The sequence below is a fragment of the Sminthopsis crassicaudata genome, chromosome 1 (genome assembly GCF_048593235.1).
Source record: "Sminthopsis crassicaudata isolate SCR6 chromosome 1, ASM4859323v1, whole genome shotgun sequence".
Classification (NCBI taxonomy): domain Eukaryota; kingdom Metazoa; phylum Chordata; class Mammalia; order Dasyuromorphia; family Dasyuridae; genus Sminthopsis; species Sminthopsis crassicaudata.
Genome location: NC_133617.1, coordinates 6,688,923 through 6,706,477, shown reverse-complemented (window position 1 = coordinate 6,706,477; position 17,555 = coordinate 6,688,923). Strand labels below are relative to the sequence as shown.

Genomic DNA, 17,555 nt, shown 5'->3' with positions numbered 1-17,555 from the left:
CAAGAGAAGGAGCCATGAAACACAGGGACGGGCACATTCAGCTGGCTGCTAGAAATACTCCAGTCTTGGTATTTCTGAGTAACAAGAGCTGGCTCGGGAGCTTGGCTCCAGCAGGGGGCGCTGTGGGACTGCTGTGGCTACCTTGTGGCAGGGCATGAGCACAGGCAGAGATGGCCCTGAGGGCTCCTGAAGCTTGCAGCCCTGCAGCTGGGGCCTGGCGGGGTCCTGGGGGAGGGGTAAGCTCAGAGCCAGTGCTGTCCCATCCATCTCAGTGTTAACTAGAGCCAGCAGGAGTCCCCCCTCAGGGCCCCAGCAAGAGCACTTTAGACTCATTTGCATAAGGGAATGCCCAGCCCCCCAGGATGGGGGGGTGGGAATAAGAGGGACCTGGGTCCTGGCTCTGGGCCCCAGGAAGCAGAGCATCCACACCATGGCCTTGATTCCTGTCTTCATCCTGCTGGCTCTCTGCACAGGTTGGGGACAGATTTTCTGGGCTTTGGGGGGAGAAGAAGGGGTGAGTTTCATAGCTGGGGGCCTTGTCTCTGTTCCTGACATATGTGTCTGTGCTGATTGTTTCAGGGAGCAGGGCCCAGGCTGTGGTGACTCAGGAGCCTTCCCTGACTGTGATCCCGGGAGGGACAGTCACCCTGACCTGCAGCTCCAGCACAGGGGCCGTCACCTCCGGGAACTATCCCTGCTGGATCCAGCAGAAATCTGGCCAATCCCCGAGGGGGCTCATTTATGATACCAACAAGCTTGTACCAGGTGTCCCTGCCCGGTTCTCAGGGTCCCTCCTTGGGGACAAAGCTGCCCTCACCATCAAGGGGGCCCAGCCTGAGGACGAGGCTCACTATTACTGTGTCTTGCGTTATAGTGGTCCTAGGCACAGTGAGAGAAACAAATGGGGAACTGAGACAAAAACCTTCTGCAGGAGCCTGGACCCCGATAGAGAGGCTACTCCAAGGTCTCTGGGAAGCCCAAGTTCCGGGCCAGTCCAAGGATGGCTCTGCATTCACTCAGTGTCCTTTTCCCTGATGGACTGTCCCAGGTCTGGCCTGAGAGTGCGCCCTCTTGGGTGCAGAGCCGGTGGTGAGAGGGCAGACCTTGTGTTACCTACAGAGGGTTTCTGAAACCGTCCTGTCCAACACACTGCAGGCAGGCCCTTTGGAAGCCAGCCAGAGCAGTGCTGCTCTTTCCAGTGATGTTACCAGGACCTTAAGGGCTAGAAAAACCAATGGATGAGTGATCTAGAACTGGGTGAGAATTCAGGAAAGTCTCCTTCCCAGGAAAGGACACTTGGCAGGCAGATTTTTAAAAATAATATTTTATTCAACCCCCCACTATACATAAAACCATATTAATTTTATTTTTAAAAACTGTGAATCTCAGGTTTTCTCCTTCCTTCCCCATTTCCCCCTTCCCTGAGACAGGGAGCCTTTGGATAAAGGTATAAGTGTTCAATCTGACAAAACAGATTCTGGGGAAATCTCCTGAATGGATCACTGAAGAAATGGCTGATGACCTCCCAGCCTGCCCTGAATTCTTTCTATGGTCATTATGTCTGTGCCTGCTCTTCCTTTCCTATCTTAACTCCTGGGTATTCTCCAAATTATGCCTCTCCCTTGATTGCCTTTGTCTCCATCAATGGTCACAATGACCAAAGGCCAGATGGGGAGGATTCCCACCATTCTCTGCCTCTGCTCCTACTCACATGTTGTCAACTGTGTCTGCAGATACCAGGAAACTGAGCTGACCTGGCTGATTCTAAAATGATTTTCTCTGATGGCAAATGGATCCTCACTGGAGCAAATTCATCTCTGCCCCTCCCAAACCATTCAAAATCAAACTCACCACAGAGGCATTTCCTCCCTTCTTTCCATCAAACCTCCCATGTCTCCCTATTCCCCTTAACCTCTCAGGTGACTACTTGGTCTCCACCTTCACTCAAGGCTCTGAGCCATTTGCCAAGAGCTCCCTCTTATCCTGCCCAATACTTACAGCTCCCAGATGCCTTTTGTTCCTGTTTCTGCTTTCTCCCATAATAAGGTTGCCCTTGTCCTTAATGAGAGAAAACCCTGTAAAAGCACATACCGTTCCATTCAATATTTTCTAGCAGCTTGTTCCCTCTGTCATCCTCACTCTCACTTTTCTCCCATGTCTCCTTTCCTATTGGTTTCTTTCTCACTTCCTAGTCCATCTCTCTATCCTCTCTGGGAAGAACCACTTCAACCAATGAGCTTGCTCCTTCTAGGATTCCTAAGGTGTAAACTCCCTTTACAGGTTTGAGCCAGAGAACTGTCAAGTCAACCTGAGTTTTCACCTTGTAATTGTCCAGACAACCTGAGTTCTCACCTAGTAATCCTAACATCTCCCCCTTTCTTTTGATTTAGAACATAGGATAGTCATGACCTTGAAACATAAATCCATCAATATGGGAGGTATTACACATAATTACATAAATTACATAAGCACATAGTAACATAGTAACATAATACATGCTAGAAGTATATAACAAATAACATGATCAAATAATTATAAATTGAAAATTTATAAATTTCCATAACTCCATTGTCCATTAGTCTCATCTTGTGTTAGGAAATCCAATGATTCCTGCTGGTTTTAAAGTTCTTTAACAGTCTTTTTATTAGCCATGCTCTTTCGGTGTAAGATGTTTCTTAGATCTTCTCCTTTATTTTGAGGTCTTTCTCTTTTTCTGTCTCTCTCTGATGCACAAGGCGAATATGACTCGTTGGCACCCCTCTGATTCCTTCTCCTGCTGAAGAAATACAAGCAAACCCTCTCCCCCAGGCAGTTAACCTATCTGGTCCCTTCCATACACCACTTTCTGGATCTCTCCACATCACCTGGCGATTATCTAAGGACAGTGGAGATGCTCTCACTGGACACTGCCCTTCTGGTGGGTTATAAAACCTGTCTGCCGGAGCCAGTGCATCTTTGTCAAAAATTAGAAAATTAATGGTATAGAGAACTAAATTTAGAAGTTCTCTAGGGTTACCTGTGGCTCCCCCTTTCTTTTGTTTTTGGAGGAGTGTCTCAATATCTCTGTTTCTTCTCTCTACTATTGCCTGCCTTTGAGGATTAAAGGGTATGCCCGTGGTATGTAAAATCTTATACTGTGCACAAAAGTGTGTAAAATGTTTAGACGTATATGCAGGTCCATTGTCTGTTTTTATTGCTTGTGGCACACCCATAATTGCAAATGCTTGTATAAGGAATTCAGTGACCACTCAGGCTGTCTCTTTTGCTGCTGGCATTGCAAATGTGAATCCTGAAAAGGTGTCTACCACGATATGAATAAAAGATAGACGACCAAAAGATTTATAATGGGTCACATCCATTTGCCAGATTTCACTGGGTCTCAAACCACGAGGATTTTTCCCTGGAGGGAGTGTAGGAGCGTGGAAAGGAAGACAAGCTGTACAGCTTTTTACTATGCTCCTAGCTTCCTCTCTTGTGATTCCAAATTGTAAACATAAAGCTCGAGCAGCCTGATGATATTTAGAATGAGATTCTTGTGCTTCCTGAAATAAAGGACTACTGGCTAACATGGTTAGAAGGCTATCTGCCTTAGAATTTCCATCAAAAATGGGACCTGGAAGTCCACTATGTGAGTGGACATGCAAGATATAAATCTTGCCTGGATGTTTTCTCACTTGCTCTTGAAGTTCCTTAAAGAGCTGATAAATATTAGAGGCTGCAAATTTTATTTGGGCTGTGGCAATTCTTTGTACTACACCTACTGAATAGGCTGAATCAGTAATTATATTTACGTCTCCTGGGTAATAAGTAAGAGCTAGCATGATAGCAAATAATTCATTCTGTTGAGTGGACTGAAAAGGAGTCCTGACTACTCTCTTTATGGTTAAATCATGAGAGTATACAGCACAAATATTTTCTTTGGAGGCGTCTGTAAAGATTGTTGGTCCTTTAAGAGGAACCTTAGAAACCTTTTCTTCAAAGATCCATCACCAATTATGTAGTAGCCGGGTTATCTTTAATGGAGATCCATGTGCAAAATTTGGAGCGGTGGCCAATAAAATTTGCCATTCTGGGATGGTCTCACAGCATACATTAATTTGTGTGTTAGTATAGAATGTGTATATTTTTTCAGGACTTATTCCAGATAATTGTGTTACTCTCTTAATAGCCTTTAATAAAATCCTAGCCACAAGCACTGGGTAAGGAGTAAGGCTTTGTTCTGGTTGTGCTGGGAGGTTCACCCACTCAATCACACTGTCTCCTTTATGAAGGACTGCTGTGGGTGCCTCTTTTGTAGCAAAAACTGATATTTCCAAGGGTTTTTGAGTGACTCTTTCAACCACATTGGATAAAGCCAGTTCAACTTCTCTCAAAGCCTCTTGTGCTTCTTTTGTAAGCTGGCGTGGTAAATTTAAAGCACTGTCTCCCCTTAAAATGTCATATAGACATTGTAGTTGATTGGTAGTTAAGCCTAACACTGGACGCATCCATTGGATGGTTCCTATTAATTTTTGAAAGTCATTTAAGGTGTTCAACTTCTCTGTTCTTAAAGAAAGTTTTTGTACTGTGAGTGTCTTAGGATATACTTCATATCCTAAATACTGAAAAGGAGCATGTCTTTGAATTTTTTCTGTAGCTATATGCAGTTTGTGGTACTTTAATGTTTCCATGGTCTTTTGTAGACATGCTTCTAACATTTGTTCCTCAGGTGCACATCCCAAAATATCATCCATATAATGTAACAATATTACTTTTGGAAAGGCTTTTCTTACTGGAGCAAGAGCAACAGCAACATACATTTGGCACATAGTAGGGCTGTTTTTCATTCCCTGTGGCAAAACTGTCCATTCATATCTTTTATAAGGCTCACCCAAATTAACATTAGGCACTGAAAAAGCAAATCTTTTCATATCCTCCTTATCTAGAGGGATAGAATAGAAACAATCCTTAATGTCTATAACCCATAGAGGCCATTCTCTTGGCAACTGAGTAGGAGATGGAAGTCCAGGCTGAAGAGTTCCCATAGTTGGATCATAAACCCCAGTTGGATCCGAAGAGCTTCTCCAGACATTGTGCTATCTCTCCTGTCTTCTGTGACAAAACTCTGCCTTTAACATTTGCCTGATTCCTTGCTTATCTTCAGTGTCAGCCCCCAGTCAGCTCAGGTTGCAGGAGAGTATACCTTCCACCACAAGAGAGTGAGAAGAAGAGGTGATGAGATTTGAGTCCCAGTGACCAACTAGCTCAGGGCAACAAAGCTGTGGCAAAGCTGGAACCTGCCCTGTAGGATTCTAATTGCATGAACACATCCATAAAGCATTGATGAGTACTTGCTGTGTGCTAATTGAGGTCTGATTCGAACTTACATCTTTTTGACACTTTTTGACTTTTGCACTCTATCCAGAAGTACATCACTCTTTAAGTGGCTAGCTAAGAGGAAAGAACTGGGGAACCCGTCAACTTTAATTTTAATGCTGCACTGGAGAAAAGAGAACTTGAAAGATGTTTCCCAAGCAACAAACTCATTGAAAATGTAAATGGACACATCCAAACCAATGACATTGTGAAATATTTAAATAATTTTGAAATAACATCAAAGGACTGAAAAATGGAAAAACTGAAAATTAAGAATCTTCTGCTACCTGAAAGCCAAACATTACAGATCAAGACTCTGGATCTTTGAGAACAAGAGGATATGGAGAAAATAGAAAGTATCCACCCGTTACTTCCTGAAAGAAACCCCAAAATGAATCCCCTAAGTAACATCTTAGCCAAAACCCAGAGATTCCAGATTATTGAGCTAAAGGAGGGTTATATGCTGAAAGATAAGTAAAAAGGGTAATGTGCACCAGAGCGGGTTCCAGATTGTTCCATATGTACTGGGAAGTGAATTATCTCAGATTTACTACTGTCAGGTCAGCATCATTGATTCTTTCCTGGTTTCTTGCTGTGGCTCAAGAATCATTGGGAGTCTCAATGGATTTAGTACCAAATAAGGGAAATCAAAGTTTGCCATATGTCTTTCTTTCTGTCATTGGTGAAATCTGAAATAATACAGGCTTGAACTATTGCTCAATAGAGAAATGCACACCAATTGTATAACCAGTCAGGATGAAGCTCTTCAGCTTGCCACCAGACATCAAATGCAGAAGAAGACAGATTTTTATGGGTTAAAAGAAAACCATGAACAAGATGTAAACCAGAATATATGATTGGGTATCCTGATTACTAATGGGCATAAAGGTCATGGTCTAATAGAATCAATTCCTTGAAATCAGAAAAAGAGGTGTCCCACTCCCTCCCAAGTATCTGTAATTCCATCAGTGGAACATGGAAACAGTAACTGAATGAGCAATGGGGGCCATTTTTAGGCCACATGAGTTCTTAAGATGCATCATGATGAACAAATTCCTTGCATCAGTCTCTAGATCTTTCTGGTCAGTGTAACTCAATCCCTGAATTAAAGATTTCTAAGGAGCAGGTAGAAGTAATCCAGCTTCCCAGCCCGAAGGGACGGTTTCAAACAAAGCAATAGGGTTTTCTCACAATTCCCACAATTAAATAAAGCTTTCTCACAGGACAGAAACTGGCCGAGATTCAGAACTGAGGCACAAGATGGGCTACTGTGGGTCATTCAAATCCCACAATTCTTTCACCCCCATTAAAGGTGGGCTGTACTGGACCTAAGTAATGGAGAAAAGGGATCAGAAGGTCCCAAAAGAAGAATGTCTATGATTCTTTGCCTTGAAAGCTAGCTGGCCTTGCTGGAGATAATCCTGAGCAGGGAAATGTGGCCATTTGCACTCTCTTTACATCTTCATTGCAGGAGAAGCAAAGGGTTTTATACACTTAGTTCTGTATCCTTGGTGTTTTGTTGTTGGGTTTGTTTCTTTGTTTTTGACAGGAGATGTCTTGAGGGCTTGGGTGCAGCAGGGGGCGCTGTGGGACTGCTGTGGCTACAGGATCCCAGCAGAGAAACCACAGGCAGAGTTGGCTTTGAGTGTTTTGAGCTGCCCCTGCAGCTGGGCCCAGGGGGGAACCTGAGGGCCAGGCCACAGTCTGTACCAGCCATCTCAAGAGGAACTCCAGAAACAGCAGGAGTCCCAGCCCAGGCCCCAGCAAATGCAATTGGGAGAGTTATTTGCATAAAGGAGTGCTCCACCCTCCCAGGATGGGGTGGGGGATAAGAGGGAGCTGGGCCTGAGCTCTGGGCCCCAGGAAGCAGAGAGCAGGGACACCATGGCCTGGATTCCTGTCTTCATCCTGCTCACTCTTGGCACAGGTTGGGGACAGACTGTCTGGGCTCTTGGGGAGAAAAAGGGGTGAGCCGGGGGTGTTTCTATTTCTGACACGTGTCTGTGCTGATTGTTTCAGGGAGCAGGGCCCAGGCGGTGGTGACTCAGGAGCCTTCCCTGACTGTGATCCCAGGAGGGACAGTCACCCTGACCTGCAGCTCCAGCACAGGGGCCGTCACCTCCGGGAACTATCCTTACTGGTTCCAGCAGAAATCTGTGCAGCCTCACAAGAGACTCATTTACAATACCAACAGTCTTGTACCAGGTGTCCCTGCCCGCTTCTCAGGGTCCCTCCTTGGGGACAAAGCTGCCCTCACCATCAAGGGCGCCCAGCCGGAGGACGAGGCTCACTATTACTGTGTGCTGTGGTACAACAGTGCTACACAGCCTCACAGTTATAAGCTCAGATGAGGAACTGGGACAAAAACTTTCTCTGGCTCACACAAATGCCACATGTAGAGCTGGCCCCTGATCCCTAAGATACCCAGTTTGTTGCCTAGGGAGATTGCATCTGCAGAGTCCACAGAGCGTTTTCCCCCACAAGCCCTTTTAGCACCACCCCATCCCCCGCCCATTGCCCTATGACACAATACATAAGGAAACATTCCAGTTCTGAGACCCTCCAAAGGAGGCTTACTTGGCTCTCTGTCCTTTCTTCCCAAATTGACGGCTGCAGAACTGGCACAGGAGACAGTCCCACGGCCGCCCAAGGTTCCCGCTGTCGCCGGCTGTCCCACCTCCTGATGGGGCAGCTTGAAAGGCCCTTTCTGGGGATCTCCCGAGGTCACCGCGATGGTCATATGAGACCTCCCATGTCAGGTTGCAAATAGCCCCACACACCTTGACAGCTCTGCCTTTACCCAGCAAGGGCCAAGACTCCAGACACTTATAATTGAGAAAAATAAGTGTATGAGAGCACTGTCTGTCCTCCCAGAGCGTGGCGGGAGGGGTAGAGAGACGAGGGACTAGTGCAAAGCCAGCGCCAGCTCCGGAGCCTCAGGAAGCAGAGCTTCTACCCCAGGGCCTTGCCTCCTCTCCTCCTTGTGCTGCTTCCTCTCTGCAAACTTAGGGAGGAGAAATTCTCACCCTTGGGGAGAATTAGGGGAGAGCTGGTCAGGAAGCAAGGGACCTTGGGGGGGTGATGCCCTTGTATCCATTTCTGATATCTGCGTCTGTCCTTGGGTTTGAGGGGTAGGAACTCGGGTTGGGGTGACCCGGGGAACCTTCTCTGACTGATTCCAAGGGGAACTATCAGCATAACCGGCAGCTCCGGGGAGCAGGTCCCTGGGGTTACCATCTCCTTGGTTGCAACAGAAATCTGGCCAAGCTCTCAAGACTACCATTTGTCACCCTCACAATCTCAGATCAGTCATAAAAGCCATTTCTTCATGGACCAGTGACTTGGTCATAAAAGGCAAGTGGTAGATTAAATGGCATTGGTTCTTTTAGCAGATTGGGAGCAAATCCGTTAAGATCCAGACAGAGACAGAGAGGCAGAGAGAAAGAAACAGAGACAGAGGCAGACAGAGACAGGGGGAAAAAGAGCGAAAGACAGAGACAGAGACAGAGACAAACAGAGACCAGACATAGAATCAGACAGAGTAACAGAGGCAGAAAAGGACAGAAAGAGATTCTCTCCCTGCCCAGTCACCAATGATGGGATTTCTTCCTAAGCTCCAAATGCAGAGACCTTCAGCACTGAGCCATGGTTCTCATTTGGAGCCAGGGAAGCTCTGGAACCTGCCATATGGGATGGCCCTTTAGCCCCTAACTTTAAGAATCAATAAACCCTTGATTAGAACTGGCTGTGTGCACAGCACTGAGATAAATTCTGGAGATACAAATGCAACAGTCAGATACTCTTTGTGATTAATGGAGGAAATGCCCACATGAAAGCCAAATGTGTCTTTCTATGTATATGCACATATTTATAGAATTATACATGTATACATATGTGTAACTATATCTATATATCCCTTTCTGTAAAGTTCTGTTGTCTCCAGAAACTGCTGATCACTCTCTGGGAAGAGATCTGCTGTCTCAACTGCTGCCAACTCTGACCTTGTGTAGAGACTCTTTCCCAATCTTTGGAGTGCCACCCTCTTTTATCCTCCCAGAGAATGGGCGTGGGATAACGAAAGGGCTTCTGGGAAGAAATACTTCAACCAATGAACTTGCTCCTCCTAAACATGCAAGCTCCTCCCCAGGAGTTCACAGGGGTAAAACTCCCCTAAAGGCCCAGAACTAGAGAATTGTTAAGTACCGACTAAGTACCTAATATCTCATTATCTCATTAGCACTTAGTAAAAACCTAACACCTTTCCTACATGGATGTTTTAATTACTGACATATGGCAGAGCAAGGCGATTCATGTGGGAGGCATAGAGGGCAGCAGCTTGAGCAGAAATATAGACAGTTCTGTAGGACCAGAAAGAAAATAGTCTCTCAGGTATAAGACCTGGGGGTACCAGAATGAAAGCCATAGAGAAACAAAAACACCGAACAATGTCTGAGATGGCTGAAGTGTCTTGATTTAGAAAAGATATTTTGACTATCATTATTTTAATCATTTTATAGCTTATTATTGTGGAACTTGGAATAAAAGAACTGTTTGATGATTGTGGGAGGACTACAGAAAAAAAGATGAAAGTCATTGAAGCTGAGAAGCTGCTGGGATTGAGCACAGCTAACAAGCTCAGCAGTTAATGGAGAGAGCTGATCTGACTGGGGAAAAGCTTGAATGCTGGGAGCTGATGGGAGAAAAAAGACATCCTTTGCTGGATCAAGGGATGATTGTCCAAAAGCTGCTTTCTTCTGTAATGCCATGTACAAGTTAATACAGAAGATAATCCCACAGAGGCTAGCCTGTATTGCCTTTTAGTGATAACTATGGATCATGAGAGGAAATTCCTTAATAGCCAATAGACCCAGAACAGGGAATAAACATTTATTTATATGCTAAGCCCTTTTTACACACAGAGCTGTTTTTCAATTTTTATGCACTTTAGACAGGGCCCCAAAAAACATTTGATTTATTTGACTCTACATATTACAGCTGAGGCTCCGGGGATAGAATGCTGCACCTGGACTGAGAAAGTAATGAGTTCAAATCCAGACACAGACACCAGCCATGTAGCACTGGGCAAATCACTTTGTTTGCCTTAATCCACTGGAGAAGAAAACTATAAGTCACTCCAGTGGCTTTGTGCAGAAAATACATGAACAGTGTATGCCGTGGAGTGAGAAACTATTGACAAGAATGAACAACTGAAAAGCATAAACAATCCGTTTGCAAGAAAGGTTTCATTTCTTCTTTTTTCTAAGTTGGGGATAGATAGATGATTGAGAGAAAAGGAAGGACAAATTTTGTTGTTTGGGGAAAATAGGATGTATTTTCTTCTGTTTTTTGTAATTTGAATTGCATTTTCTTTTTTTTTATTATTATGGCTTTTTATTTACCAGATATATGCATGGGTAATTTTAAAGCATTGACAATTGCCCAACCTTTTGTTCCAATTTTTCCCCTCCTTCCCCCACCCTTCCCCCTGATGGCAGGTTGACCAATACATGTTAAATATGTTATAGTATAAATTAAATACAATATATATATATATATATACATATATATATATATATATACACATGTCCAAACAGTTATTTTGCTGTACAAAAAGAATCGAACTTTGAAATTAGCTTGTGAAGGAAATCCAAAATGCAGGCAGACAAAAATAGAAGGATTGGGAATTCTACATAGTGGTTCATAGTCGTCTCCCAGAGTTCTTTTGCTGGGTGTAGCTGGTTCAGTTCATTACTGCTCTATTGGAACTGATTTGGTTCATCTCATTGTTGAAGAGGTCCACGTCCATCAGAATTGATCATCATATAGTATTGTTGTTGAAGTACATAATGATCTCCTGGTCCTGCTCATTTCACTCAGCATCAGTTCATGTCAGTCTCTCCAGGCCTTTCTGAAATCATCCTGTTGGTCATTTCTTACAGAACAATAATATTCCATAATATTCATATACCACAGTTTATTCAGCCATTCTCCACTTGATGGGCATCCACTCAGTTTCCAGTTTCTGGCCACTACCAAGAGGACTGCCACAAACATTCTTGCACATACAGGTCCCTTTCCCTTCTTTAAAATCTCTTTGGGATGTAAGCCCAGTAGTAACACTGTTGGATCAAAGGGTACGCACAATTTGATAAGTTTTTGAACATAGTTCCAAATTGCTCTACAGAATGCCTGGATGCATTCACAGTTCCACCAACAATAGATCAGTGTCCCAGTTTTCTCACATCCCCTCCAACATTCTGCATTATCTTTCCCTGTAATTCTAGCCAATCTGACAGGTGTGTAGGGGTATCTGAGTTGTCTTAATTTGCATTTCTCTGATTAATAATGACTTGGAGCATCTTTTCCTATGGCTAGAAATAGTTTCAATTTCTTCGTCTAAGAATTGTCTGTTCATATCCTTTGACCATTTATCAATTGGAGAATGGCTTGATTTCTTATAAATTAGAGTCAGTTCTCTATATCTTTTGGAAATGTGGCCTTTATCAGAACATTTGACTGTAAAAATGTTTTCCCCGTTTATTGATTCCCTTCTAATCTTGTCTGCATTAGTTTTGTTTGTACAAAAACTTTTCTATTTGATATAATCAAAATTTTCTATTTTGTGATCATTAATGATCTCTAGTTCATCTTTGGTCATAAATTCCTTCCTCTTCCACAGGTCTGAGAGGTAAACTATCCTATGTTCTTCTAATTTGTTTATAATCTCATTCTTTATGCCCAGGTCATGAATCCATTTTGACCTTATCTTGGATGGTGTTAAGTGTGGGTCAATGCCTAGTTTCTGCCACACTAATTTCCAATTTTCCCAACAATTTTTGTCAAGCAGTAAGTTATATCCTAAAAGCTGGGGTCTTTGGGTTAGTCAAAGACTAGATTATTAAAGTTATTGACTGTTTTGTCCTTTGAACCTAAGCTATTCCACTGATCAACTAGTCTATTTCTTAGCCAATACCAAATTGTTTTGGTAACTGCTGCTTTATAATATAATTTTAGATCTGGTACAGCTAGGCCACCTTCATTTGATTTTTTTTCATTAATTCCCTTGAAATTCTTGATCTTTTGTTTTTCCATATGAACTTTGTTGTTATTTTTTCTAGGTCATTAAAATATTTTTTGGGAGTCTGGCATAGTGCTAAATAAATAGATTAGTTTAGGTAGTATTATAATCTTTATTATATTTGCTCGCCCCATCTAAGAGCATTTAATATTTTTCCAATTGGTTAGATCTGACTTTATTTGTGTGGAAAGTATTTTGAATTCTGATATTCCCTCGGCAGATAGATTCCTAAATATTTTATGCTATTGGTAGTTACTTTAAATGGAATTTCTCTTTGTAACTCTGTTGGATTTTGTTAGTGATATATAATAATGCTGATGATTTATATGGGTTTATTTTGTATTCTACAACTTTGCTAAAGTTGTGGATTATTTCTAATACCTTTTTAGTAGGATCTCTGGGGTTCTCTAAGTATACCATCATATCATCTGCAAAGAGTGATAATTTGGTTTCCTCATTACCTACTCTAATTCCTTTAATCTCTTTCTCAACTCTTATTGCCAAAGTTAAATTAGAAATTAGCATTTCTAATACAATATTGAATAGTAATGGTGATAATGGGCAACCTTGTTTTACTCCTGATCCTATTGAGAATGGTTCTGGTTTATCCCCATTACATATATGCTTACTGATGGTTTTAATTAAATGCTACTGATTATTTTAAGGAAAATCCTTTTATTCTTATACTCTCAAGTATTTTTAATAGGAATAGATGTTGGATTTTATCAAATGCTTTTTCTGCATCTATTGAGATAATCATATGTTTTTTTAAAATTTGGTTATTAATATGGTCTATTATACTAATTGTTTTCCTAATATTAAACTAGTCATGCATTAATAGGATGTATTTTCATACAATATGTGGGTAATCTTAATAGAATGAGGGGAAAGTTCCCATCAACCATATGGAATTGATGCCATTTATTTTACAAAAACTGTATTCCAAAAACATGTATTCTTATCTTGAAAAGCTTAGATAGCCAGTACAAAGAGAATAACAATTATTGCCTAACACTATGAACATTAATATTTAAAAAATAAATATACAAGCAGCCTTGTGATGGGAGCATGGCTGGGACCGTTTCCATAGCTCTGGCAGCAGCTGCTAATGATGGGAACTACAAGGTTATCTTTCCCTCATCCCTGACTAGGGAAACACCAAAGTCCCCCAAAACTTATAACCTCTACCTTCCAGGATCACTATGAGGATCTCATGAAATCCCAGAAGTGAAAGATTTTGCAAACCTTAAAGGGGAATATGGAGGCCACCTATTGCTAGTATGGGTTACATAAGGGATGATTTCTAAACATTGGCCAGATGAAGGTGGTCCCCCAGCTCAGCTGGCTGCCTGGGTTCATCTGGAGGACTGAGTCTAGAAGATGAAATCCCAACGTCACAGCCCAAGGAGATGGCGTCATGGAACCCAATGATGGTACATTCAGATACTTGTTAAAAACACATTAAGTTGATGTTTTCTGACTGACAAAAGACGGCTGGGTGGCTGAGCTCCAGCAGGGGGCGCTGTGGGACTACTGTGGCTACACTGGTGCAGGGCTGGATCACAGCAGGGAAATCAGGAAACCACAGGCAGAGTTGGCTTTGAGTCCCTGAAGCTTGCTGTCCCTGCAGCTGTGTCCTGGCTGGGCCCAGGGGGGAACCTCAGGGCCAGACCACAGTCTGCTGCACCCTTCTCAACAGAAACTCTAGAGGCAGCAGGAGTCCCAGCCCCGGGTGCCAGCCAGGGCACTTTGAGAGTAATTTGCATAAGGGATGCTCCAGCCCCCAGGATGGGTGGGGTTGAGGGATAAGAGGGAGCTTGGCCCTAGTTCTGGGCCCTAGGAAGCAGAGCATCCACATCATGGCTTTGATTCCTCTCTTCATCCTGCTGGCTCTCTGCACAGGTTGGGGAGAGACTCTGGGGGCTCTTGGGGGAGAAGGGATGAGCAGGACTCAAAGCTGGGGCCTTGTCTCTGTTCCTGACCTGTGTGTCTGTGCTGATTGTTTCAGGGAGCAGGGCCCAGGTTGTGGTGACTCAGGAGCCTTCTCTGACTGTGATCCCAGGAGGGACAGTCACCCTGACCTGCAGCTTCAGCACAGGGGCCGTCACCTCCGGGAACTATCCCTGCTGGATCCAGCAGAAATCTGGCCAATCCCCCAGGGGGCTCATTTATAACACCAACAGTCTTGTACCAGGTGTCCCTGCCCGGTTCTCAGGGTCCCTCCTTGGGGACAAAGCTGCCCTCACCATCAAGGGGGCCCAGCCTGAGGACGAGGCTCACTATTACTGTGCCTTGCATTATAGTAGTCTATGGCACAGTGAGAGAGACAGATGAGGAACTGAGACAAAAACCTCTTCTTGGCCTGCTTCTCCCCAGCCTCAGAGCTTGCTGGAGATCCGTCAGATCCTCAGCTTCTGGACTAATAAAGAATGTTTCCCCATTGAGCCTGAGGTCCTCTTTCCTCTGTCTAAATCTTTTCTAGGTCAGGAAAAGGATTGGTCTCAAAAGACAGAGCCTTTCTGCCACCTTCCATCCCCCACACCTTTTGTGCTCTTCCTACCCAACCCAGTGTATTAAGTTTTGTCCAAATATTCCTGCTGCCACACCCTCCCAACAGCTTCCTTGCTATCTTATATCTTCTATCTAAGAGAGGATCTGCCCAGGACAATCTTGTCTGGGAGACAAAGGATGTTTCTTGCAAGAGAAGATCACAAACACCTAAAGAAAGTTTATTTTCAATAGTGGAAGTCACCATCCTGGATGGTTCAAGACTCATCATAGATTTTGTGCTGAGAGCCGTGAGAATACGATAATAGAATTGCTGCAACCAAAGAAGCATATTATTATTTATTTTTCTGTCCTTAGATCAATGAGTATTCTGAGACTGGAGTGGGAAGTGAGCATGGGAGTTCAGGAGGTACTGGGATCCATCAGAGGTCCCACCAGTGACTGGGTCAGTAGGTGAGTCCACCAGAGCTGGTAGCCGCAGCCTCAGGAGTCAGAAGGTGACTCAGCAGCATCCTTGGTTTATCTGGGCAGAACCCTTGTGCAAACCACAAAACCTGGAGAGGCTTCAGTGTGTCACTTGATAAGCTTTGTCCATCTTAACACTTCCTAACTGTGTGACCCTGGGCAAGTCACTTAACTCCAATTGCCTCAGCAAAAAAAAATAATAATAAGCCCAGTCCAAACTAGGAGTGAGAGCAGGGAAGTGACCCCAAAGGGGATCTCACTGCACTTCTCTGCTGGCTCCAGGAAGCCTCCGTTTGGGGAGAAGCTGGTGGTCTCCCCGGGGTGACTGGAAGCAGCCTCTTCAGGTCAACTTTCCCACCTTCTCACCTGGGGGAGCATCTGGGAGCCCTCCATGTGTCAGAGGCCGGGCTCCTGTGCTTTCATGTAGGCAGGGACTCCCAGCAGAGAGGGCTGAGTGAGCTATGCTTGGTTACTGTGCATAGGGGAGGACCCAGGAGCTCCAGGGACCCAGCTTAAGGGGCCGGGGCCTGAGAGCAGATGAAAGGCCAATCCAATGTCCTTCTGGCTCTGTCCTGGTGGGTCCTGACTGCCATTGGGAGGCTTTGGCGCTTGGGGGCGCTGTGGGACCACCATAGTTGAGTCATGGTGAGTGCTCACAGCTCAGACAGCAGGCAGCCATGCCCAGCACTGCAGGTGTCTCTGTGCCATCATGGATGTCTGCCTCCCCAGAAGCTGTTTCCTGGCTCTGCCCCGTGGAGGAAGCACACAGAAAACCACCCACTGTCTACATATGTCAACTTTTTACCCACCAGGTCCCCAGACACTGGGTTCAAATCTCTGGAGCTGGGAGACAGATTTGCATGACGGAACCTCCATCCTCCGGGGTGGGGTGAGCTGGGGGATAAGAAGCCCTGGCAGGAGCCCGGCCCTAGCTCTGGAGCCTCGGGAGGCAGAGCTTCTGCACCATGGACCTGCGCCCGTTCCTGCTCCTGCTGCTCAGTGCCTGCACAGGTTGGGCAGAGAGAGTCCCGGCGCTCATGGGGTGGAGGAGGGGAGAGCTGGGCGGGAAACGAGCTGCCTTGGCAGGGATGGCCTCTCTCTGTTCCTGACACGTGTCTGTGCTGATTGTTTCAGGGAGCAGGGCCCAGGCTGTGGTGACTCAGGAGCCTTCCCTGACTGTGGTCCCAGGAGGGACAGTCACCCTGACCTGCAGCTCCAGCACAGGGGCCGTCACCTCTGGTCTCTATCCCTGCTGGATCCAGCAGAAATCCGGCCAATCTCCCAGAGGGATCATTTCTAGCACCAATAACCTTGTACCAGGTGTCCCTGCCCGCTTCTCAGGGTCCCTCCTTGGGGACAAAGCTGCCCTCACCATCAAGGGGGCCCAGCCTGAGGACGAGGCTCACTATTACTGTGTCCTGTGGCATAGCAATGGTTGCACAGTGAGAGACTCCAGTGGAGAAGTGAGACAAAACCCTTCTCAGCCGGCCTGCTCCCAGCCGCACAGGCTCCCTGAGGGCTCTGCTTCCCAGAGTCTGGGCTTGACATCAAATGTTTCTACACTCACTTCCCATAAGATCCTTGTTCCTGCCATGATTAGCTAGATCAGCGCTAGCAACAGGTCCCAGCTGCTCTGGGGCAGCCATGTTGTGGGCTTTCATGGGCAGCCTTGTTTGTAACAAGCCAAATGAGTCCAAGAATCCTGATGCCCTCAACAGATAGGAGCTCAGCAAATTTCACAGCTGGTGGAAGTTTCCGTTTTCCCTACAAGTTGTTTCTCCTTCATTTTTGAAGAGGATCAATGACATCATGGCTCAATTCTTTTTTTTTTTTTTTAATAATAGTTTTTATTTACCAGATATTTGCATGGGTAATTTTACAACATTGACAATTGCCAAACCTTTTGTTCTAATCTTTCCCTCCTTCCCCCCCCCCACCATGGCAGGTTGACCAATACATGTTAAATAGGTTAAAGTATAAATTAAATACTATATATATATATATATATATATATACATGTCCATACAGTTATTTTGCTGTACAAAAAGAATCAGACTTTGAAACAGTGTACAATTAGCCTGCGAAGGAAATCAGAAATGCCGGCAGACAAAAATAGAGGGATTGGGAATTCCATGTAGCCGTTCACACT

General features: G+C 44.7%; 3 gene segments (V, D, J or C); all 3 read left to right on the top strand.

Moving 5' to 3' along the window:
* Window positions 1-399: 399 nt before the first annotated feature.
* Window positions 400-7,044, top strand: LOC141542777 (immunoglobulin lambda variable 7-46-like). The segment is given in 3 exon segments: window positions 400-473; window positions 580-888; window positions 6,905-7,044. Coding segments are annotated over 3 exon segments (492 nt in total).
* A 131-nt stretch (window positions 7,045-7,175) lies between these two features.
* Window positions 7,176-7,706, top strand: LOC141542694 (immunoglobulin lambda variable 7-46-like). The segment is given in 2 exon segments: window positions 7,176-7,282; window positions 7,375-7,706. Coding segments are annotated over 2 exon segments (375 nt in total).
* A 6,144-nt stretch (window positions 7,707-13,850) lies between these two features.
* On the top strand, window positions 13,851-14,767 carry LOC141542619 (immunoglobulin lambda variable 7-46-like). The segment is given in 2 exon segments: window positions 13,851-13,866; window positions 14,442-14,767. Coding segments are annotated over 2 exon segments (342 nt in total).
* Window positions 14,768-17,555: the final 2,788 nt, after the last annotated feature.